This window comes from Propithecus coquereli, unplaced genomic scaffold (genome assembly GCF_000956105.1).
Source record: "Propithecus coquereli isolate 6110/MARCELLA unplaced genomic scaffold, Pcoq_1.0 Scaffold128, whole genome shotgun sequence".
Lineage (NCBI taxonomy): Eukaryota > Metazoa > Chordata > Mammalia > Primates > Indriidae > Propithecus > Propithecus coquereli.
In genome coordinates, this window is record NW_012136969.1 from 314,415 (window position 1) to 339,723 (window position 25,309).

A 25,309-nucleotide genomic window follows, 5' to 3' on the forward strand; every position below is an offset into this window, starting at 1 on the left:
CCTGACTACCTTGTAATTTCTAGGCTTTATGATCTTAAGATGAAAGTTTCCTTTTACATTCATGTTGTCTTCCTTGTAGTGCTGAGTTGTTCTCCAGTTAAACTGACAGTTTTATGACTTAACTCTACCCTGATGTAGTGGTGTATCCCAAAGCAAGTGATCACCAAAGCATGTGAAGATTTAGCCTCGGGCTTTAGCACATCAGCATTGCTAGAGGAGCAGCCAGGCAAACCAGCATGCTCCTCACCCCAAATCTTGAGTGGCTTCTTATTGCCCAGGGAGTCCAGACCTAAAACCCAGGCCTTCTAAAATCCCCTAGCCAACCACATTGTCCACCACTACCTGCCTCACTGGACCTTTATCTGGTCACTGAACCCCATACATGTTCATCTAGGACTACTGACATTCTAAAGCAAGTCTTGCTCCTGTCCAAACCTCACTTACCTGCTCTCTCAGCCTGCAACTCATTCTCCCCACCAGCACCATTTTTGCCTGTCAGGACCCTACCTGACCTCCCAGGCTGACCCTGAAGCCTTCCCTGGTGCTCCTTTCTACTCCACTGTACTTTGATTATGTCTACCTTGGTGCCCTTACCTTAGTTGTGCTTTGTAGTATATAACTAGTTGTCTGTGCACCAATCACCCCAGCTAAATTGTGGGCCCCTTGAGGGAGGTATGGGTCTCAGTCATCTCTTTATCCAGTGATGTTGGTAAATGTTTGACAGCTGGTTTTGTTGGGTGGGGAGGTGAGCCTTGATTTGTAGTATTTGACAATTCCCATGTTATCAATAGTCTCACCAATGTTGATTTCCACCTGATAATGTGACATCACTGAATTTGGAGTTGGGAAAAAATGCACTTAAGCAGCTCTTGAAACCCGTATGACAGACTCGAGCACACCACTGCCCATAGCATCCACAACAGGAAACAGGCACCATGACATCTTGCACATGTCAGGCACTCGTTGTGTGCTTGCTAATTGGTGAGTAGAGGGTTGGCAGATGGATAGGTTGCAGACTTTAGCAGTGGTCCAGAGATGAGGTGGGGAGGCTCTGGACTAAGAGTGGAGCAACGGGAATGAAGACACAACTTTTTGAAGTTTTTCATTAGAATTATTAGGACAGACAGCCAAGTCTTAAGATTTGAGAGCCTAGGATGACAAACCTTACTCAGTGTGAGTGGGAAGCTTAAAAATTTGATCTTGAATGATTTGAGCTAATGGGTAGACTTCTGTGTGTAGATAGGCGTATACTATTGGAGATATGGGGTGGACTTCAGGGGAGAAAACAAGGCTGGAGATAAAAATTCTTGAATCATTTCCTTATTTTCATTTGAGAAAATCTAGGAAAAATGAGAACAGAGGATGGTAAAGACCAGATGTTTTAAGTTTTTCATTTTAAACATGTCAAAATTATCCCTCTAGCTTTTTAAAACTCATTTAATATTTACAATTAAAGTGATTCAAAATTCAGGAATACTGAATGCCAGTGATTAATCACTTATGATGAAATAAAAATATCCTGACATAGAAGTGCTTAACTGAAATAAAGTATAAATGTTTTTTATACTGGTTTATTTCCCTAAAAGAAAAAAAAGCAAAAATCCTCAAATTGTCTACAAGTAAGGAAGAAGTGGTTTCTATTGCACTGACTTTAGAAATGTTTCTATTACTTTTTAAAATAAAACAATTTATTGTGTTTGTTGATGTAACAGGAAGATTAATATAGTGCTGGGACAGTGTGACAAACAAAGGAAACATGACCCCAACTCTGTACCATATTCCACAGGCACTGCCAGGTGTATTGAAAACCTGCACATGAAAGGCTAAGGTAGGAAGGTGTTGTAGGAAGGTACCTGTATGACTCAGGAACAGGAAAGGGTTCTTAAATAGGACACAGAAAGTGCCACCAATAAAGGAAAATATTAATAGACTGTGAAAACTTAGAACACCTATTCAACAAAAGACATTAATAAGGTGAAAAAGCAAAGCACAAAATAAAAGAATACAGTTGAGGAAATGGACACACACAGACTATTGAATACATTCCATAAACAAAAGACTCTCCAGAAGACAAATGGACAATAAATTTGAACAATCACTCCACAAAAGAAGACATCCAACTGGCCAATAGAGATGAAAAGGAGCTCAACCCATTAGCACGTAGGGAAATGGAAGTTCAAACCTCAATGAGATGAAAAATTACTCATAGACTGCAATGGCTCCAATGTTTCAATTTTTGTTAAATCCAAGTGTCACTGAAAATGTGAAACCGCTGCGTAAAATGGTACTGTGACCCAGCACTTCCAACAGCAGTGTGTGCACTTGTACCGGAGGATTCTGGCATAGAATGTTCACAGCAGCACTGTTTGTAATAGCTGGAACCTGGAAACAACCTAAATGTCCATTTAGTAAAACTGATTTTTTTTTAAGTTGTGGTATATTCATAGAATGGAAAACTCTGTAGCAATGAGAGGGAACTACGGCTGCATGAAACATCACAGATTAATCGCCCAATATAGAGTTAAGCAAATGAAGACAAACTACAGAGGGTGGAGGAAAGTAAGGATGTGATTACCATAAAGGACAAGAAAGTGAACATCTTTGGGAGGGAGGGAGGGAGGGAACGTGGGAGGGAGTTGTGACCCAGGAGGGACAGGTGGGCTTCTGGGCAGCTGTCAGTGTTTCCTGACTGAGTGGTGGTCGCACAGGTATTCACACTATAAAAAGTTATGAAGCTGCATGTTTATGTTGCATGTACATATGACATACAACATACGTTCTATGTTCTTATAGGTTGGATTCACAACAAAAACGTTTTAAAATAATTTGAAATAGTAAACCGTTGCTTATTTTTGAAATGTATGGCACCCCTTGAAAAGAGCATTCTCTTACATCTGTGAGGGTTTTATAGGAATACATTTTCTTGAAAAACAAGATTTTTTAACGAGTGTTTCTCATTAATAATCTATACACCAGGATTAAAGAATTGATTTTATTAGAATTTACTCCACCAAAAACTTCCCCATAATAATCCAAAATGAGACGTTTCCCTATGTCGATACAAATTCCTTTGTATGAGCCATTTGGGTTTAAGTGGTTGGTTCTGGAAAACATATAGCCTTTTAGGAAGGTGGAACTTTTTGCTGTTATTTTAAGTCGTTCTATTAGACACTCCACTCTCTCGTAGTGTGGAGAGAATGCCTTCGACTCGACTCTGTTAGAACACGTTGGCAAAACGATTGTTATTAAAGCTTCGGCTCATGCCAGACCTAGCGGGGCTGTGGGAAGCTGGGACAGAGCTTTGCTTCAGTCGAAGGAGGTAAAGGTGCAGGAGCTGCTTAGCTGGCTTCGTTCCATCACTTTCGAGTACTTCTGATTCTCAGAGGCTTAAATTCTAGACCCCTCAGGAATGCAAATCTACCCACCTTTTCCCAGATAACACTACCGTCTCTTAAACTCTCCCTGGTACGATTGGGAAAACCGAGACTCGGACAGAGGGCGACCGGCGCTCACTTGGCTGCGGAGCCGGACTCCCTGGCGCTCCCCTCCGCAAGTGTCGCTCCCGGACCGGGGTCGGTGCTCTGCGCCCCGGCGCCCCCGAGCGGAGGGGGAGGGAAGGAGGGAGAAGGCGGCGGCGGGGCGGGGCGCGGTGACAGCACCAAGCCGGGCCCGCCCCTGGCTCCCACCCCCGGAGCCCACAGCGCCCGCCCGCCCGCGGCCGTCCGAGAGCTTGTCCAGCCCCGCGCTTCGCTCGTCCGCCCTCCTCCCGCCCGAGCACCGCGGCCGCCGCCCGCGCCCATCCGCCCGCCGCCCGCGCTCGCGCCGGCCCCGCAGCTCTGCGTGCCGGTAAGCCCCCCACCCCGCCTGGGGTCCCCCTCGCGCTCGCGGGGTTCCCTGCCCCCGCGCCGGGGCCTCAGCCATATCTGGGCAAAATATTCAGCTGTCGCCGCCGCCGCCAAGAGGGACTGAGCGTGGCTCCCTCTATAAATAGCTGCCGCCTCGGGTTGCCTCCGGGGCTGGGGAGCCCGGGTCTCGGGGTCCGGCGCCCGGCGCTCCGGTCCCCGCCGCCCAGCGCGCGCGGCCCTGGCCGGGGCGCCCTCTGCGCTGGACCTTCGCGCCGGGTCTGTAAACGCGAGAAGGAGCCGGAGCTCTGGAGGGGACGCCCCGAGGGCCGGGGTCCTGGAGGAGCGGGCGCCTCCGCTGGACTCGAGCGCCGCGCGGCTCCACACCCGCGGGGCGCTCCGCTGGGTACAGGTGCCGGCGCGGGCCGGGCCGGGGCGCAGCCTCTGCTCCGCCTGTCAGAGTCTGGGGGTGGGAGAGGGGGCGGAAGGGCTCCGGTGGATGTGGAGCCGGGTTCGCGCCGCGCGGGGTTGGGGCAGGAAAAGTTTCCCAAACTGCTGGAGACAAGGTTTAAAGCGCCACGACACGCGTTACGCGGCCAGACAGCTGGAAAGAGCGTGGAGGCAGGAGCCCTCTTGTTGTCGCCAGGTCAGGGGATGGCCTTGGCAAGCACCCTCCCTTCTCTGGACCTCGGTTTCCCTGTTTGAAGGGGCGAGGTCTGGTTCCGGCGATGGAGGCAGGAGCCCGGGCCGTGAGAGCAGCGGGGCGCGCTCTTGGGCGGCCGGGCTCCCCCCACCTGTTCACTGGCTCGAGGCCAGGGACGCCGGGGGCACACGCGCACACATCCGGAGGGGCTGCGGACATCGGAGACTGGCTGCCCCCCAGACTTGAGTCATATCCGGGGACCCACCAGGGACCTCGGAGTACCCTGGGCCGTACACCCCCAGGAAGTGCACCCTTGGGGTGCTTATGTGCACTTCTCTGCTGCGTAGACGGCTTCGCCTTGGCAAAGCAGCATGTGACCCCCACAGCTTTAGAACCAGTGAACTGTGCGGGGCTAGGGGTTCCAGTCCAGGCGCTCCTTGGCCAGTTTCCCCGCCCATACTTCGGCTCCTCTCGATGCGCCCTCCCAGCCGCGCAGCGCTGCCCCCACCACACCCCTCGCCCGCCGCTGCTAGAGCGACCCTGTGTGGGACACTCGTCCTTCGCCCTCTGAGACTCTTGGCGATCACCTGGCTTAAGCTCTTCCGTGCCCAAATCGCAGAACCAGCCCCTGAACCCAGGTGCTGGGCTCTCAGTGGGACCCCAGAAACCCCATCTCTCTCCCAGAGGTGACTGCCATTTTGTCCTCTGTGAAGGGCTGTGGAGCCCCCTGCTCAAGGTCACACACTGCTGGACACGCGGTAGGTCTGCACTCGCCGCCAGCCTTTCCCTTCTCTTTTCCGACCCCTCCCGCTGCTCAGGCAGGTCTTGGAGCTCTGTGGGCACCTGTCTCCGTGCCCTTGTCTTCCCACTTTCCATCCACTGCTGTCCAGGACTTTCCCTGGCACAGACAATAGCGCCCTCATCCTGAAGTTCCATTTTTGTTTCTACTTTACTTTCTATTATGTTTTCTCTAAAGCCATCTCAAAGCCTTACAGATAAAAGAAGGAGAAATGGAGCCAAATGGTAAAGTTCCCATCAACTTGAGCCACACAACCCACCAGCAGAGAGTGAAAACAAAACACTGTCACTTTGGTGTATTATCTTTAACGAACTAGTCTTACAAACCCACGTTTTAGAAAGTCATTGGCCCTTGAGCTCCTCCCAGCCTGAGTGGAAAACCAGTGTCCTCTAAAAATAGCATCCTCCCCACCTTATCAGGGTCTCACACCTTCTCCCTCCTCCTGGGTAGGGCTGTCTCTTGCAGCTCAGCGAAAACAGAAAACACAGAGGTAGTGGCAGCTCTGAGCAGTGAGAGGTAGACTGGCCTGGAGGTTAGGACACCTGTCTCCAGCCCCAGCTCTGCCACCACTCAGAGTGACCTTGAGCAATGAGGGGCTGGACAAGATGGTCTCTAGTGGACCCGGAATCAAGACGGCTTGGAGTTTCCCTTGAAGGACTTTGTAGCAAGACCCACCATGTGAAGAGTTGGGGAAGGAGTGGGAGGAAGTGGCTTCCCAAGAGCCAAGGGAGAAGAGAGGTGGGCGGCTCTCCCAAGTTGCTGCTGAGAGACAGAGGCGGGTGAGGACTAGGAAGGGGCCATCAGAATTGGCAGGGGTCATGGGTGACTTTGCAGAGGGTTCAAAAATGGGATATGCCAGTGACCTGGCCCGTCTGTCTGAGCCCTAGTATCCTCCCTGTATGATGGAGACAACAATATCCATTTCATATGCGCTGCCATGGGGACAGGTGAGACGATGCAGGCCCCCCACTCCCTGCCACCCCAAGAGCCTGTACCTTGCAGTGATATTATTAGTGTTAGTGAGAGGCAGAGGCAGGAGCTCATGGGAGCTGAACAGGTGGAGAGAGAGCCTACAACTGCTTTTAAAGCCTGGATGAGAAGGGAAGGGAGAGGGAGGGAGGTAGGAGCTGGGGACAGGACAGGTGCTCCTGGGATAAAGAGTGTGATAAGAGGAGGAGAAGGAGGGGGCTGGGGGAAGGGTTAAAAGGGAATCTAAGGGTGTGCCCATGGCTAGTCCTGAAGGGCTTAACTTAATGACCTGCTGAACATCCCAGGCTCCCTTGAAACCAGGCTGAGCAAAAAAAGCAAATGAAAGGGGGTCCTGGCTCAGACCCTGTGTCACCTGCAGACTTCAGTATCTGCAAAAGAGCGTGGTGACTGGCCATGAAAGGTGTTTTAACCCTGCCCAAGGGCCTCGTGACCTTGGCTTGCTTATTTCTGAAATGACGTCATCTATCGATGACTCCTGCTGAGCCCAGTCATAATGGCCTTTTCCAGTCAATGTTTTGATTTTTCAGTCTTACTAATGGACCAGCCAGGCTGCCAACATTTCTAAAGAGGCCAGTTCACTTTTTGCTTAAAGCCAGAACACCAGAGGGATCGATTGTTGGGCTGCTCAGAGCCATTATCAGTTTAAAACCCTAGGCCTTGTTTCTATGGAAAACCATGAATCAGAATAGCACAATTCTGGGGCCATTTCCTCTCTCTTTTTTTATTTTGTAAAATCATCTTTTGATTAATTATGATAGGACCAGACTCCCTTTGCTCTTAATGATAATGAGAGAATGAGCTCATTGGAGTCAACCTAGGACACAGTCTGGAAGGTTTTCTTCTGTATTAGAAGGTGCTGGGTCCTTGTCTGATCTGAAAAACTAAACAAACTCAAGCATTTCTTTTGTTTCTCCTGTCATGTCCTTTTGGTTTTCTCTTGGGAAAAAAACAGATTTGTGAAAAGGCTGGACATTACCATGGGAGTGGAGGAAAGAGCGAGGGAGGGGGAGACAAGCCCTACCCTGTGTCCCTGTCTCAGTCATCTTCTCAGGGGCCCCAACCCAGCCCCCACTCACCCTGGTGCTTCAAGGGTGCAGACCCCAGGGTGGTCCCTAGAGCTGATTCTGGTAGGTGATGAGCTATGGCCACCAGGCGTTTGCTCTCCATGCCCAATGGAACCACAGGAACCAGAACTGCCTCTTGGCCTCCCTCAACTTCCTTCATGGACTCATTGCCTCTGCCCATCCCTTAAATGTTGGTGCCACTCTTAACCCTAATCTCTTTCCACCCCACACCCCCTCACAATCTCATTCACTCCCATGGCTCCCATCACCCCACAGTTCCCAAATTCCTGTGTCCAGCCAGGGGCGCTCTCCTTAGCTCTAGGCATCTGTGAGTCCTACCTCCCTTCTCTTCACCACCCCATTCATTCACTCACTGAGTTCTGTCAATGCTTCCTCCCTTAATTTCTCCCACATCCACTACCCCCACTGAGGACTGGGCTCTCTCTCTCCCAAACTATCGTCAGAGCCTCTTAAAAGTCTTTCTGCCTCAAGTCATTTCTTCTTCCATGCTGCTGTTAAAAGGTCTTCTGGAGAGCAGCTATGATGGTGTCAATTCTCTTCCTTTAGGGATTCTACTTCCTATAAGATAAAGAAAGAATTCCTTAGTGTCTAAGATCTGGCCCCCAGCTACTTCTCCGCAATTATCTCTAGGCACTCCTCCAAATTCTCCTTGCCTTCTGTCATGGAGCAAGTGTGCTGGGCCTCCACGCTTCCATGCCGTTGCCCCTGCCGTTCTTTCCGCCCTTCTCAACCCAGCAAACTTGTCATCCTCCTTTAAAGCAAAGCTCCTTGTTGCCTCACCTGTGCTCCCACAGCCCCCTGCGCTGACCTCAGAGCACCAGCCACAGTGTGTTCTAAACGGACTCGTTGGCTCATGTGTCTTTATCTCTGGCTAGACTAAAAGCTCCTTGAACATGGGGTTTCTGCTTCCCCAGTGTCCAGCTCACAGCTCCGCGCTTGACATAGTGCAGGTATTTACGTTTTAATAAATGGCCGACCGCTGAATGAATGAATGAGCAAAAGAAAAAGCGAATGAAGCCCTGTGATTACCATGACAGTCACGCAACGCCAACCAGCATTTGCAACATGCGTCCCCACCCTGCCAGACCATCAGCTCCGTGAGGGCAGAAACTGCCCCCGACCTGCTACCCACCCGCTCCCCAGCCACATTCAGCCCCATCGCAAGGAGTGGCTAGCGAATGAATCCATGATCTCATTTGAAACTCACACTTATGCTGTGAGGGAGGATAGGCAGGTATTGTTACCCCCTTTTTATAATAGGATAGTGAACCCCAGTAGGAATGGTTCCAGATCATCCAATTGGAGTGTGTATTCCAGAAAACTGAAGTGCTCTCCAGGGTTTGATAAACTTGAGAAATGGGAGTCCTCATGTTCTACGTGAGTGCTTCTCTAACTTTAATGTGCTATGAATCACTTGGACTCTTTTTAAAAATGCAGATTCTGGTTCGGTCGGTATGGGATGGGGCTTGAGACTCTGAATTTTTAATAAGCTCCTTATTTCTAATAAGCAGAAATGGGTTTATTAGTTAATAAGCTTAATAATTCCTAATAATCTCTAATAAACATCTAATAAGGTGGTGCTGATTCTGTATCCGCAAACCACCACACTTGGGACACCAAGATGAGTGCTAGTTATCACAAAGATTCCCCCTGGTCATTGCATTAATATAGTGTTTTTTTTTTTAATCTACAACTGAATTCATTTGAGCCCTGGCTCAAAATCGAGGGCTCTTTTTGATCAGCGCACTGCTTACAAGTTTGATATCTGTGAGCACAGGATGGGGGCCTGGCCAGTGCTGGGGTGGAAACCTGAGACGATAGAGGCCCTGAGACATCAAAACTACTCAGAGTGTTGTAAATTTGGGGGTAAGGGAGAGGGAGACATGAAGACAGACTTCCTCCATGCAAACCCAGGAAGATTTAAAAGTTCAGATGCAGCATGGCATGCATTTGCTTACGGTTTTTATATAGTATTCCACTTACACCATTAAAAAGCTTTGAGATGGCTTAAAATAAACCTACACAGGCAACTTAACTGGTAAAAACAACGTTTCAAAAGAACAGGGCAGAAATCTGGAAGATTAGGATCATGAAACTCTTGGAGAATCTGATTAGAGCTATGGACCATTGCTCCAGAAAAATGAATATATCCATATACACAACAGTTTGTATATCATTTCACTGAGTATGTGGATCCCCCCTGAAGCCCATTTGAAAGCCCAGGTTAGGAATCCCCAACACAGGGAAAAAAGACAGAAAATTATGCGAGAATCTTGGCTGAAGATGGTAACTGTATTTGGATGCTCAAATTGGCTCTGAGATGAATCCTGGCAGCCACAGGGAAAAGGGAGACAAGGTGAATGGGAGGACTCTTCATGTCTGATAATAAAAGGAAGAACACCAGTCTTTCAGGAGAGAGAAATATTTTCTTAGCCCTAATTCTCAGTATATTGTCATGATGGATGCTAGAGGGAAGGAAGTTCAGCATAGTGGTTAAGAACGTGGACTCTGGATCAGTCTGCACAAGCCCAGGGAGCCCAGGAGCAACCAAGGGCAGGCTCAAACGAAGGCCCCCTCCAGATCCTTTTGGGGGGCCTTGAATGGCAACTGATAGGTCATAAGACACAATCTATTCTGCTGATTCACAAAACAAAACAGCAACAAAAAAACATGGACTCTGTCTGGAGACCACCTTACTATGTTCAAATCTGAGGTCTGCCAGTTGCTGGCTCCCTAATCTAAGGTGACTTTTATCCTTCTGTGCCTTGTTTTGCCATCTATAAAGTGGGGTTGTTGCGGGGATTAACTTAGTTATCGTATGTAAAATGGTTAGGACAGTGCCTGGGACAGTGCTAGCATGATGTAAATGTGAGCTGTTATGCCAGGGAAGCAGCACGGGGTAGTGATGATGAGTACAGTCCCATCGCCTGCCTAGATTCCCATCCCGGCTCCACTGCTCAATCGCTCTGGGACCTCGGTCAGTGTACTGAGTTAAATAGTGGCCCCCCAAAAGTCATGTCTACCTGGAACTTCAGAATGTGCCCTTATTTGGAAACAGGGTTTTACAGATGTAATTAGGTAAGTTGGATTAGGGTGGGTCCTAAATCCAATGACTGGTGTCCTTATAAGAAGAAGAGTGGACACACACAGGAGAGAAGGCCACTTGGTGATAGAGCCAGAGATGGAAGCGATGCAGCCATAAACCGAGGGCTGTTGGGGAATTGCCAACAGTTGCCAGAAGTAGGAGAGAAGCCTGGAGCGGAACCAACATACCGACACCTTGATTTTGGATTTCTGGTCTTCTGAACAAATTTCTGTTGTTTTAGGCCATCCAGTTTGTGGTGATTTGTCATGGCAGCCCTACACAACTAACATCGGTTACTTCCCTTCTCTGTGCTTCAGTTTTTTCATCTGTGAAATGGGGATAATGAAAGTACCCACTTCACAGAGTTATTTATTAACATATTGCATGAAATAATCCATGGAAAGCTTAGCACCGTGCCTCGTATGCAGTAAGTACAGAACAGTGCTTGCTGTCATAGGGCACAGTGACATTCTGGGCAACAGTAGCCTCACGGATGGTGTTAATAGTGTCCCATTGTGCATCTAGACTCTAATTTAGTTACCCAGTCCCTGTTGATGAACTTTTATGTGGTTTCCGGTGGTGTTTTTTTTTGTTTTTTTTTTTGCCTAAGCAGATAATTTACACATATGTGTTTGTACAATTCCGTGAGTAAACTAACAGAGTAAATTCCTAGAAGTGGAATTGCTGAGTCAAAGGGTGTGTGCATTTTGATAGATATGGCTTAACTCGCCCTGAAGGAGGGTTTACCAAGGTAGCTTCTGTTCCGAGTGAGGATCCTGGTCTCCCCACATCTTGTGAACACTGGGAATTCTTAGACTTTTTAACCTTTGTCAATTCGATTAGATGAGAACTGATATCTCATTTCCCAATTTGCTTTTCTATAAATGAGTGAGTTTCATTATCTATTGATACATTGATAAGCCGTTAGTATTTCTTTTTATGTGAATTTATTGCCTATTCCTTTCCTATTCCCACACTTTACTGGGCTCTTCTTTTTCTTTTTCATTGTCTATGAAACAAATTAGCCTTTTGTTCAATGTGCAGCAAATATATTTTTGCCCAATTTGCCATTTACCTTTTGGCGTTGTTCATCCTAATTTTCATATTGGTTTTAAGAAAAGATAAAAATGTGCTTCATAAAGCGCTACTTTGTGTTAACACCTGCTATGAGGCAAGGTGATAAAGTTCATGTTTGTAAAATGGAGAATGGGAAAAGGAGTGAGCTCCATGAGCTTTTCTACAACTAACTTTTATTCTACCAGCATTTTTGACTTACAGCTTTGAAAGCCAATAATAATGCTAGGCATTCATTCACTCATTTATTCAACACACATATTAATATATTCAGCACCTGAGAGGTACAGGACTTTGTGTAGGGCCATGGGAGACAGAGATGCTGGCTCTCAAGTAGCTTTCAGATTTGGGGGTGTGGGGGGTGCCCTAACACAATGCAATAGCTCCCACAGAACTCTGGTGGCCTTTCCTGTTTGTATTATGATGTCTGGCTTCCTAGAACCCTCCTCAGCTGTTGTGGAGGAAGACGAAATGGAAGGGGCAGAGCCTGGGGAGAACTCAGGGTGGCCTGAACTAGGAAAGTTGCAGAGAAGTGGGGAGAAGGAGCCGCAGAGTGGAATGTAGCATGGTGTGAGGGCAGGTGGGCAGCCCAGCTGGGACAGGAAGATGATTTCAGAATCTTTTCCTGAACCCTGTTGCTTACAGCGCTTTGTGCCGTGACTCAGACACTGTAATGACCCCAAGAGATGCAAAAGGCAAACATGCACACACATTCACACACACGCAGACCTTTCTAATTTAAACCATTTGACAAATTTAACTGACGTACAGACCTCCGAGGCTCAGTGTGTTCTGGGATGGGCTTGTAGCAACTGCAGAAAGTGACGGAGTCAAACGCTATGTTTAGTGTCCATGTTTTTTTAGAAGGTGCTTTCCCATATGACTAAGAGAATGAAATCAGCCAGGGAAAATAAAGACAAATGAGCCAGAAAACAAGACTTCTAATGATAGCTGGTCTCTAAGTTCCCATCCTTCTCCATTTAGTGGCTCTAAACACGTCTTTCATGATAGAACCAGGCCTTGAAGGGCCTCAAATCTTATCTCGTCCATTCCCGAACTACCACCACCAATTGAGACATCGAACCTCTCTGGAAAATCTCATCTAGGGCTCTGACTTCTCTGCTCATGAGCCTGCAGCGACAGTGCTCACTATTTCTGACTCAGTCCGGTGCATCCTTGGGCAGTTTTTATCCTTAGAAAATTCCTTGCACTGATCAGAAATCCATGTTCTGGTAATCTTGGTAAATCTATGTCTTCTGCTCTCTGGGAGCCATAGACCTCTTCTGTTTCCTCTTCCCTGGGTCAGCCCATCAGAGGTTTGCAGAACATGATCCTGTTCCTCCTGGTCCTTCAACTGTTCCTCATATCACACCCTGTTCACCTTCTCTGGACTCATTCAGCACCACTCAAAAGTGAAGGCCCAGTTCACAGCAGAGGTCATGCACTCAGCCAATAGGCGTATGAGATACGCTCAACATCATTAGTCATCAGGGAAATGCACAGTGAGATACCATTGCTCACCCACCAGAATGGCTAACACGAAAAGTATTGACAGTATCAAGTGTTGACAAGGATGCGGGGCAACTGAAACTCTCATACGTTGTTGGTGAAAATGCAAAATTATACAATTATTTTGGAAAACTGTTTGACAGTATTTACTGAAACTAAATGTATGCCTATTCTATGACCCAGCAATTCCACTCCCAAGAGAAGTGCTTATTTCTACTAAAAGACATATTCATAGCACTATTTGTAATTACCAAATACTGGAAATAACCTAAATTCCCATCAAAAGTAAATGAATAAATTATGGTTTATTTCATATAATGAAATATTACACATCAATGAAAAAGAACAAACTGTTACTACATATAAGAGCATGGATGAATCTCACAAATACGATGTTGAGTAAAAGAAACCAAACCCAAGAACATACTTACTGTATGTTTCCATCCATATATAATATAATGTTCAAAAACAGTCAAAGCGAATCTGTGGTTGTAAAGGTTGGAATAGTAGTTCCCTTTGAGAAAGATTGACTGGGAAGGGCTATACAAAAGCCTTCTGGGGGCCTGGAAATGTTCTGTATCTGCATCTGAGTGTCCACATAGGTGTATACAAATGAGAAAATTCAGTGAGTTGTACACTTAAGACTTGTACACTTGCCAGTGTATAACCCGTGTCTTGCTAAAAAAGAAAAACTCACCCCCACCCCCAACAAAAGAGTGGGGCCCAGAGTTGAGCTCCAGGACAAAACCAGGCAAGACTGTCATTGCTCTTGCTTTGGCTCTGTGCTTTTCTTCAGGCCGCTGGGAGCTCACCATGGCGTTGGGGGCGAACACCTCCCACCGGTGGTTTGTGGTGGGAAGACAGTCACCAGAGAGGCCCAAATCTTCCTCCTGGTTGCTCAGCCACACCCACCCATTCAGTGCTTGCAGGGTTGTCTTTTGGGGCCTGAAGGAAGGAGAAAGAGCTGTGTCATCCTTTATCTCATGTCCCCTTCATAGTGCCCCTTGAGAGAACATGCAGTACTGTCCTGCTCTCACTTTGCAAAGCAATCCATGAATCTCAGAGGCACTGAGTGGCACGCCAGAGGCCACCCAATTACTTAGAGCCAGAACAGGAATTTTAGGCCAGGTTGGCATGACCTCTAGTCCAAGCTCTCACCTTTACCCAGGCCTCATCTGTAATGGCGGGCTAATGGCCCAGAGCACCCCTCCTCCTCTGAGGGTGGTGGATGAAGAGATGACATGTGTGACACCATCCCAAGGATCTCTGTGTGAGCCTTGTCTTCCCAAGTTGGTTATAAGCTTCGTGAGAGCTGGGGCTCTCTTATTAACTTCTGTCTCTCCCATAAGGTCATGCAGCAAGTCCTCAACCCAAATCAGGACTTGTAATTAGGCCCCCTGACCCCTACCCCAGTGCTCCATCTGCCATTGCACTGTGGCCCCCGTCCCCTATAGACCCCAGGGACTAGGGGTTTCAGTGGGTTGGAAGATACTAGGGGGGAAGAGGACCATCGCAGGTGAGACAATGCTGAGTCTGGCCCTGGGGCCTTCAGGGTGTGTGTCCTGGGGATCGGGCTGGGACCAGGTTGTACACCTGTGCGGGTGTGCAGAGCCCTACTCTCAGAAGGCCCCCTCAGAAGGACCTCATATGGGGTCCCGCCTCCTGCTTGCCTCTCTGCTTCCCAGGGATGAGTTCTTGGACTCCAGGTCCCCTGCACTTGGCACCCCCGGTTCCACCCAGCCTCCCTCTCCCCACTCCTGCTCAGCTACCACTGGGGCCCCTTGGTGCAGTCAGCTGGGAACTCTGCAGGGCAGACTTGTCATCCACCCCTGACCCAGGTACCTAGTGTCCTGGCAACAGGGGTTGCAGTACCCTTGGGGATCGCTCATCATGTTGCAGCCTCTGTGCCAAGACACTAGCTGCTTGGGTCACAGGTGGAGAAAAGGATGGCACAGAGGCAGTGGCCAGCGCACTAGATACCTGGATCAGGGGTAGACAAGAGGATTGTGTTGGGGCAGTGGCCCGTGGGAGGGGAAATACCTGGCTTGACTTCCTGGCCCCCGCCAGGCAGGGCGTGCCCGTCGGTGTCTGGCAGGAGAGGGAAATTGGCAGCCAGTGAGTGGGCTTCCTGTGCGTGCTCCGAGTCACAGCACATGGGCACCTGTGTGGATCACGCATTAAAGAGTAGGTTAAAAATGCCATGACAGATCAAGAAAGTGACCATGAGAGAAAGGAAAACTTTGTATTTTGATACCTTTAATGGTACTTTTTCCCTGCCTTTTTTTTTCTTTTTCTTTTATTTCAGCATATTATGGGGGTACAGATGTTTAGGTTACGTATGTTGCCCTTCGTCCCCCCCCAAGTCTGTGTTTCAAATATGCCCTGCCTTTGGAACAAAGGTCCCCCTTGTTTTATGTTGCACTGGACCCAGCACATTATGTAGCTAGCGCTGCCTGGGAGACGCTTTCAGCAAGGCGGGGGAGAAACTGAGGCTGTCGCATGCAGGGGCTCCTTAGGGGTGGTGGACGGCGTGGGATCTAGACCTTGGTGGCTGGGAGAGCTTGGTCTTCTCAGTCCAGCTCTCTCCCTCTCCCTGTTTCTCCTCCTCTCCTCAATTCTGTCTGGAGCCCATCACAGGTGACAACACGCCCCCGGGAACATGAAACTGTAGGAATAAAAGTGGTTATTTTTTTATACACTTCAAAGGTCTCTGCACATCAGAGGAGTGGTTATTAGCATAATTATTACATGACATTTTATGACCTAGATCTCAGCCCTAAAAACTGAGGATGTTAAGACCCCTGAAAGTTCCATTGTCTAGTGCTTCCACACCCCACCCCACCCCTGCCCCACCCAATCGAGTGCTGGTTGACTTTCTTCCCCCAGTGATCACTGGCCGGGGCTAGGATTCAGCTGTTCCCCTGCCCCCAGCCCTCTGCGTCCCTGACTGACAGTTCCATTCTGACTGCAGTGACCACGCTTTCCCTCTGAGCCAGGCCAGGGCTGGGTGCTGAGGTGTGGAGATGTTGGGTGTGATCGTGGCCCTCGCCCTGCCCAGCCTGTGGGTACAGAGAGGTGTGGGGGCCCCCATCTCCCCTGCCAGGCAGGGGCAGCACTGCCTCCACAGGGTGCCCGCAGAGGCTGTGAGAGGGGAGGCGCAGTGTCCTGGTAAGCAGGGCTGGGGCCTGGGTGTGGGGACGGTGCCTTGAGGACATGCTCTCTCTCTGGCATAATGGGAAGTGGTGGGAGTCGTTTTCAGCACGAAGACTGATTTTCACAAAGATCATCTGGAGCGAGTTGAATGAGGACAGGAGGGTGGGAGAACTGAGGCAGGGGACAAGTGGGAGACTGCTCTGATAACACAGAGCACAAAAGGCAGCGCCAAGAGAAGGGAGAGGTGAGACAGATGGGAGGATGTTAAAGAGGCAAGGTTCCAGGCACAAAGAGGCAACACTGCATGGCTCCACACCTTTGAGGCAGCTAGAGGAGGCAAATTCACAGGGACAGAAAGAAATGGTGGCTGCCAGGGCTGAGGGAGGGGAACGGGAGCTAGCGTTCAGGGGGTGCAGAGTTTCAGACGGGGTAGACAGAAGAATTCTGGAGATGGATGGGGTGGTGGTTGCACAACAAGGGAATGCACTTAATGCCATAGAGCTGTACACCTAACAATGGTTAACATAGTAAATTTTGGATTATGTGTATTTTACCACAATTTGGAAAGCAATTATAACAATGAAAAGAGAGGCTTGTCTGTAGGGAGGGTAGCTGGGCTGGGGCATGGGGCTGGGGCGTGGAGGCGGAGGTGCACTCAAGCAGGGATGTGGGGCCCGAGCGGCTCCAGACGGAGGTGCCCAGCAGGGAGCTGGGGCTCAGGGAGGGGCCTGGGCTGGACACAGAGGATCTGAGGGTCATCAGCTTATCATGGTAACAGAACCCTCGTGGGAAGAGATGACAGCCAGCCAGGGAGGAGGGAGAAGAGCAGAGGAACAGGTGAGCCGAGAATAACATGTCATCAGGGAGCCTAAGGAGGAGGAAACCGAGAGCTGGAGCTGTCATTCTTACTTGGCTGCAAGGAGCGGGGACTCTTTCAAGGTCCCTCAGGACAGTGAGGGGGTGCGGGGAGAGAGGTGGACTTTGTAAGGGTCGTGGGAAGCCAGGGGTCTTGTGGGAAGCCAACTTGAGCCGTGGTGACCCAGGCCTGGGCACCTGTGGGGACTGGGTGTTCTCCGTCTCTCAGGTTGCATGAGCTCTCCCTCTCAGAGGACTCTCGCTCCCTGGCCACCTCTCATCCCTCATGGCCTTGGTTTCCACACGCTCGTCATGGGCCCCCAGTTTCCTTTCACCCCAGCTGCCCTGGGCACCTCTATACTGTTACGGGTTGAATTATGTCCCCCGAAAAGCTGTACCTGTGAAAGTGACCTGTGAGCATGATCAGGTCATTAGGGAAGCCCCAATCCAGTCTGACTGGTGTCCTTATCCAAAGGGGAAATTTGGACACAGACACGTACAGAGGGCACAGGGAGAAGGTGTCTGCAAGCCAAGGAACGCCTGAGGCCACCAGCAAAAAAGCCGGGTCTGGAACGGCTCACCCCCCGAGCCCTCAGAAGGAACCAACCCTGCCAACACCTTGACTTCTGACTTCCAGCCTCCGGAACGGAGCGCCAACATATTTCTGTTATTTCAGCCACGCAGTTTATGTTGCTTTGTTAGGGCCCCCACAGAACACTAACACAAATGCCAAGAAATGAAGGAGCCCATTTGCCCAGCTCCTCTTTGTCGTTTTTTTTGTTTTGTTTGTCCTACGCCACCTCAGGGCATTGTCACTGATCAACCAATCAATTGGCTGCCCTTGAGCCAGGCACCCACTCTGTCCAATCAGCTGAGCGTGGAGGGTGTCACATGTCACAAAGCATGGCTGCCTGCGAGGTGCCCCTTGAAAGGGGAAGGGGGTGACAGCTCTCTCAGGAGGGACAGGGGACGTTGCAGATGCTCTTGTGCCCCTGAAGCCAAGGGACAAATATACAAGGAGATGGGGTATGAAGGATCAGCTTTGTTTGTAAATCAACCTTTCTTGGCCCATCCTCAAGACGTTCACTGTGGCTGAGATAAGAAGATGGTATAACTGGAAAATATTCATTCGAACTCGTGACTCAGCTCCTTGTGAGCTCAGGGAGGTGCAGTCCATAAATCAAGGTGATGCCACTCAAGTGCCTCCTCCCCAGGCGTTCCCACACGGCGGGCGACGCTGGAGACGCCATCGGCAGAAGTGCCTGGACCTGCTGCCTATGAAAGATTTAAAAGAGCCTTTCATGCTCCAGAGCTGCCCCTTCTCGGAACTTCCATTTCCGAAGCTTTCCTGATGGATGGCCTCAGTCCTTGACCCTCTAATTTTTACTGTCCAACCTGCCGGGTTTCACTTCCCGACACAGCTTGTAAAGTCTGTTTTTTCATATTTAGTGGAGGCTTAAGGCTTCTGCCATGGAGGAGCAGGGGCTAGATGTGCCGTGAGTGTGAAATAGACACCAGCTTTGGAAGATTTGTGTGTGTGAGGGTGTTTTAAATTTATTGACCTGCGCTTTTGTTTTTCTCACCAACTCTTACTTAGGGTAGTAACAGAGGAGCCATTCTGTCCCAGGGGGGCCATGTTGGGAACCCAGTGGCTTCATCACCCCCTTCTTGCCTGTCCCTCCCCTCCAGGGTCTCCAGCTGTCCCAGACCTGGTCCAATCTTTCCATGGCAACGATAGGAAAACAGAGCAGCCAAGAAGAGAAGGGACTTGCCCAAGGTTCCACGAACCCCAGACCAGAACGGAGGCGTGCACATTCCCTGTCCCCAAATGGCACCTCTGGGCCCAGCACCAGGGCTAGGCTCTGGGGACATGAAGACAAGTAGGACATCAGTCCCCTCCTGAGGGCCGTTACAATCTGGTGACAGTGTGTGGGGGAAGGTGCGGGAGAGGTGAAGACTCCAGCAGCAGCAGCAGCCTCACGGCGATGGCTCACGTCTGGTGAGCCTGTTCCCTGCACACCAGCCCCAGGTGTGTGCCACCACCACCAACCTCATCTGCTTGTCGTCACTTAATCCCCACAACATGCTGTCGGAGCAAGTTCTGTTCGCCCTTCACTATACAGACTAAGAAACCCAGTCCAGCGAGTTTCACTTTTTTATTCGAGTGGCAGAATCCTTTCTTCAAGGGAAATCTTACATGGAACCGCAAATAAACACATCAGGTAAAATCAGGGGTGAGCCCCTCACTTAGCCTTAACCCCCTGCAGGGCCCTAGAGGCGCTTTCTCAGAGCCAGAGACCTCCTCTTGGCACAATTTAGAAACCACTCGGGTCATCCAATTTATTCATTTTGCCCATGAGCAAACAGAGGCTCAGAGGAGGGAAGGAACTTAGCAAGGGTCACCCAGGGAGTCGCCGTCACAATTAGCACTCCAACCAAAGTCCTGTGAGTCTCAGGCCTGTGTTTCATCCCTGACACCTCTTTTATTAGGAAATGGAGGCATTTTGTGAACAATTATAAAATGCAGTCTCTTCCAAGCCGTATTTTAAGACCACGCTGCAGTAGCTCTGTGGCCGCCCCGGTCTCACCTTCCTCCCACCCTCCCTCTCTCCCACCTCCCATTCCCCACCTCCCTGACCACAGGAGGAGAATCCTACTTAAAGCTCCCGGCCCTGTGAGCCAAGTGGATGAGTGTGGCTGAAACTGACAGCTTCGTAGTTTACCTTAGGAGCTCTCGGTTCCTCTCAGCTTATTTAACGTAATGCCTCACCACTCCGTAATATTCACAGGACACTTGACATTAGAAAGTGCTTCTGAAATCCTATGATACGGGATTTTTTAATTCAACAGCACCTTGGGATGTGTGAGTGGTACATTAACTTTCCCACGTGCAATAAGAGGAAATTTAATGGTTGCACCCTTGGGGTGGCATCTCTGGAGGAGGCACGAGGACGCACCCTTAAGTGCCACCTCCTTCTCTCCTGGCTCTTTCCCCAGCCCCTTTTCCACAAGCCGGCTTTGATCGTGGGTTCCTTCCTCCCTGGCTCCCTCATCCTGGCTTGTCCATTCTCCAGGGTCTGTCCATGACTCTTTTTCTAAGGGTTTTACCACAGATCATCTAGAAAGTGAGTCAGCTGGAAAAGGTAACAGGGATGGGAGTTCCCACGGTTCCAAACCTGCCTGACTTTCCCCAGAAGTGTCCCAGCTGGTCCTGTCCCTGTGCGCTTTCCTTCGAGGTTCTGAGTGGCTCCCTGATGTGACCCAGAGGTGAGTCTAAGGCTGTGTTTTCCAAACTTTGTTTCATGAGATTCCAATTCTGGGAGAGTCAAAAGGATTGGGAAATTATGCTCGCAGCCCACTCCTCTTGGAGATGCCATTGCATAGTAGCATACCAAAATGTTTGGGAAGTCCTGCTGTCCAGAGTCCTGTGGAACTTCGTATAACCCAAAACTTGTTTGAGCACCAAAACCTTGTGTTCTGCAGCCCGAGAGACCCTAGTTTGGAGGTGGCTCTGGACATCTCTGTGCGTTGGTCCTGGAAGCCTCTGAGCCCTTCGTTAGGGTCCCTCTCGGCCCCAGGGAGGAGATCACAGATCCTCTCCCTGTCCTGGCTTCACTTAGGAAAAGCCAAATTAGGTTGTTCTCGGAGGACCTTCAGGAAGGTTTTTTTCATCTATACCAGAGCATTGTCAGCTGGTTGTACTTTCTTTGGAAGTAAATAGAAATGGATCAAGTAGGGGGCCCATTTATGGTCTGAACATTGCATTCTTGGGGTCTGGTCAAAGGAAGACGTCAGGCCAAGCCGAGCCATTCTTAGAGAAAAGCATGGTACTGGGGTTTCTGTATTTGGGAAGCAAGTCCTTCTTATCAAGCCGGCTGTCATATCCTTGGATTTCTCCTACAAATATGCCCACACATGCACAGACACTCTGACAAAGTGTGCTCTCTGTTTGCTGAAATGTAGGCTCTTTCTGTTAGCTTAGTGAACGTGGTTTTAGTTTATTTTTGTTGACTTTAATTCTTTTTAGTTAACAGCTAACCCCAGCTTTTTGATTGATTGGTTGGTTGTCCTTTCCTAGTTTTCATATTTCTCTACTCTGGAAAATTCCGTCAGTCATTTCACAGATGAGTCATGGGTTTCATTTATTTGTTTGGTTTTTTGGCATGGGGGTCTAAAAATATAAACTGCTGTGTAGAAGGTGATACTGATTACGTAAGTTTGCTAGGGCTGCCATAACAAAGTATCACAAACTGAGTGGCTTGGACAATGGACACATATTGCCTGACCGTTCTGGAGGCCAAAAGTCTGACACCGAGGTGTCAGCAGGGCTGGTTCCTTTTGAAGGCTGTGAGGAAGGATCTGTTCAAGGTCTGTCCCCTAGCTTCTGCTGGTTTTCTGGCAATCAGTGGCATTCCTTGGCTTGTAGAAACATCACCCCCATCTCTGCCTTCATCGTCACTTGGTGGTGTTCTTGTGTGTGTGCCTGTGTCCAAATTTCTCCTTTTTATAAGGAAACCAGTCACATTGGATTAGGGGCCCACATTACTCCAATGTGATCTCATCTAAACTAATGACATCTGTAATGACCCAATTTCCAGTAAGGTCACATTCTTACCTGTAACGTGGTGGGTGCTAGGTGACCGAGGCACTCGGGGTTAGGACTTCAACGTATGGATTTTCAGGGGACACAGTTCAACCCATCACACTGATTCTATAAGCAGTACTACATTCTATTCTGCAGAATTTAAGGAAGTCCTGAGCTGCTGCCTTACCTGCCAGCCCGTTAGCTTCAGAAAGGAAGGCTGGTGGCTCAGCTCAGGTAGGTTAAAGGACAGGAGGGGACAGAGATAATAGCAGTGTCTGCAGCAAGCTAACATTTCCCAAGAGGAGAAGAGCCCAGAGTCTCCTCGGGGCTGCCTGATCGACCACCAAAGGCAGGTAGAGAACTGGAATGGGTTCCTTTCAGGGAGAAACTTCCTGCTATATGCATAGCCCTGGGCTGGGCCCTGGGAGAGGTGGATGGAGCAAACCCAGATCCTGCCCATGAGGAAGGCATGCGGGAGACAGATGCACAGGCTGCAGACAGAAGTGTGGCCCAGTGCTTACAGATCATGATGAACTTTGCTGAGTGAGGGGATGCCAAGACTTCTCTGACTTGTCGTGTTACCAGGCAGCTTTAGTCGAGCTGGAGGACAGAAGGAGTGAGCCCCTTAACCCTCCCAGCGTAGGCAAGAGGCAGTATGGTATAGTGGAGAGCACCCTAGGCCATGCCTCAGTTTCTTCACTGATAAATTGGTTTTAATTAAAAGTCCTAACTTACAGCGTGTGTCGTGAGGCTCAGATGAGTCAACAGGTCTGAAAATGTCATGGCTATTGGAAGTAGCAGAGGTATTAGGTGTCATCTGTGAGATGGGCAATGAATGGTAGCCTTCTCTAGCAAGAGAGAGCAGCCTGGGAAGCAGCAGATGTGGACCTTGGTATCCCTGGATCACCCTGGATCCCCCAGGCAAAGCACTTCTTCCTTCCAAACCAGCTCCCTCATGACTAAAACGAGGGGACTATGCAGCCTCCTTCTGGCCATGACATTGGGTGATTCTATGAAAAAGGTGCCGTGACGCAATGGCCAGAGCCATGCAGGCTCGGATGGCCAACAGTGTCGCAGGGAGTTAACTACACTCCCAGCACAACAGACCTGAGCTCAAATGTGGATTTGTCACTTCCCAGTGGCGTGATTTGGGTAAGTCGCCTAACCTCTCTAAGCTGTGTCCTCATCTGTAAAATGGTGATAAGAGTAAATATTTAGCTCATAGGTTAAACTAGAAAATCTTTGGCAAGTGTTTAACACACAGCCTGGTGTATGGTAGTAAAAGTTAGCTATTACTAGAGGCTCCTTTTTGTGATGGTTCAATGAAATGGAACAGGTGAGGGCCTGTATGCAGTAGGTGCTCAATTAACCATTGTATACTCTCCCCCTTTTACAATCAGCTTTGGCAGCATTTACAGCATTCATGATTCCCACTGGGGTGTGGGGTGAGGGGTGGAGGGTTATACAGGAAGTATTTGAACTACTTGAAGAATAAAATTGTTTTCAGGCACTCATAAGCCATTATAATCACCCATTTACTTGTAATTAATGTCCATGCCAATTACAACCAATTACCACTCATTAAATCACATGCGCTCAGGACTTTTACCTTGTGCAGTTTTGTTAGAGAATTAGTCAAACTCAGTGCAGTGTTCCACTGTAGTAATTAGTATCCTGGCGGTTCACAAAACACGCCCAGGCCACCATGTGAATGAGGAGCATCCATTTGCTTTGGGACATAAAATCAGAGTAGGGTTTTTCTAAGATTTTTCTCTTTCTGGTCGGTCATAGATCAGCACAGAAACTCAGGAGACAAAGACAAGTTCTTCCACAATGTCGTACAGACGAGAACTAGAAAAATACCGTGACCTGGATGAAGACGAAATCCTTGGAGCCCTAACAGAGGAAGAGCTCAGGACCCTGGAAAACGAGCTGGATGAGCTGGACCCTGATGTGAGTAGGTGCTAAAGGGGAGCACGTCGCTACGTTACCACCGGGGAGGGACAGGTGTACACTTCCTAAAGCTACAGCTTCCTTTTTCCTTTTGTGAGAATGACATTAGAATAACTTTGCCTTTGCAGGATTTTTAAAAATGTGTTATGTCAGGGTTCTCCAGAGAAAGAGAACCACAGGATATGTATTTATACATATACATATATGAAAGGAGATTTATTATGAGAAATTAGCTCACATGGTTATGGAAGCTGGCAAGTTCCAAGATGGGCAGTCGGCAAGCTGGAGACCCAGGAGGGCCAATGATATAGTTCCAGTCCAAATGCAGGCAGGCTGAAGACTCAGCAAGAGCCAATGCTTAGTTCAATTCCAAAGGCAGGGAAAAAATGTCCCAGCTCAAGGCAGTCAGGTGGGAGGAAATTCCCTCCTACTTGTGGGTGGGTTGGCTTTTTTGTTCTATTCAGGCCTTCAGCTGATTGGATGAGGCCCACCCACATTAGGGAGTACAGTCTGCTTCACTCTGTGTACTGATTCGAATGTTAATCTCATGCAGAAACACTCTCACAGACACACCCAGAGTAATGTTTGACCAAATGTCTGGGCACCTCATGGCCAAGTCAAGTTGACACATAGAATTAACCATCACAAGTCCACCCGGTGTCAGCTTGGCATGCATGCACACCTCTTTAAACCATGCTAAACCTCCAAATAAAAAAAAGATGGTCATAATTCTGCCCAACAGAATACAACTATCCTGTGTCCAACAGAAAATACACTAACTCCTTCCCCAGAAGAAGAGGTAAAGTCCTTGAGTGAGCTTTACTCTTCTCCCCTTATGTCCTGTAACTTAAATGCAATGATGTAAAATTAACCACACTTACACACTATGACATAAAGTCAATGCATCATGTTACATGATAAGGGAATAAGAAGGGAAAAAACCCAAAGGTATTTGCTATACACATATGCTAACATGTTCATAAAATAAGGAGAAAATATTCACGACAATTACAGTCCTCATTTCTGTAACTGGCCGGGTGGCTGTAGCCAATGTTTGTAGCTACCCTCTCCCATCGTCCATCCTGTATCCCCTCTGCCTTCCGAGAGCACCTTAACTCATTGCGGTTCTTTAGCTACTGAGTGACCCCAACCTTCATTTCTGTCTGGATCCTTGAGTGTGGCCTTTTGACTGAATCCAAATTTTACAGAATAAATCCTTTTAATAAAGGGATTTGTTCTGTGAAGTTTGGATTCAGTCGAGGGGCGCACTTGGGGATCTGAAGGGCCACATGTGGCCTTGAGGCCGCAGGTTCCCCACCCCTGGCTGGGCCATTAGTAGTCCTGCCTGGATTGGGTTGTAGATTTCCATTGACCTTAATCACTGGGCCTGGTAATACTAAAACATGCCCTAAGGGATCTGCTGTGTTCCAGACATAAGCTTCCTTCCCTCCTGTGTGCAGTGCTATCCAATTTCCCCTTGGTAGTCAGGGCCAGTGACCCCAGCCAGCATGGTAACTCCCTTCTCTGCCTGTTGATTCAGAGGCAAGAGGAGCCTGAAGTGGTCGGGTGGCAGTTTTTGGGGTTTTTTTGTTTTTTAGAGACAGGGTCTTGCTTTGTCACCCAGGCTGGAGTGCAGTAGTGTGACTATAGCTCACTGCAACCTCCGGCTCCTGGGCTCAAGTGGTCCTCCTACCTCAGCCTCCCAAGTAGCTGGGACTGCAGGCACGCGCCACCAC

The 25,309-nt window shown here is 49.0% G+C and overlaps 1 protein-coding gene across 1 annotated transcript in view; it reads left to right on the forward strand.

The window, feature by feature from the left end:
* Positions 1-3,811: 3,811 nt before the first annotated feature.
* TMOD1 (tropomodulin 1) overlaps positions 3,812-25,309 on the forward strand; it is a 78,907-nt gene continuing 57,409 nt past the window's right edge. The window contains exons 1-2 of the mRNA XM_012638300.1: positions 3,812-3,846; positions 23,412-23,573. Coding sequence (XP_012493754.1) covers positions 23,454-23,573 — 120 coding nt within the window. The 5' untranslated portion in view covers positions 3,812-3,846; positions 23,412-23,453. The remainder of the gene's footprint in view (positions 3,847-23,411; positions 23,574-25,309) is intronic.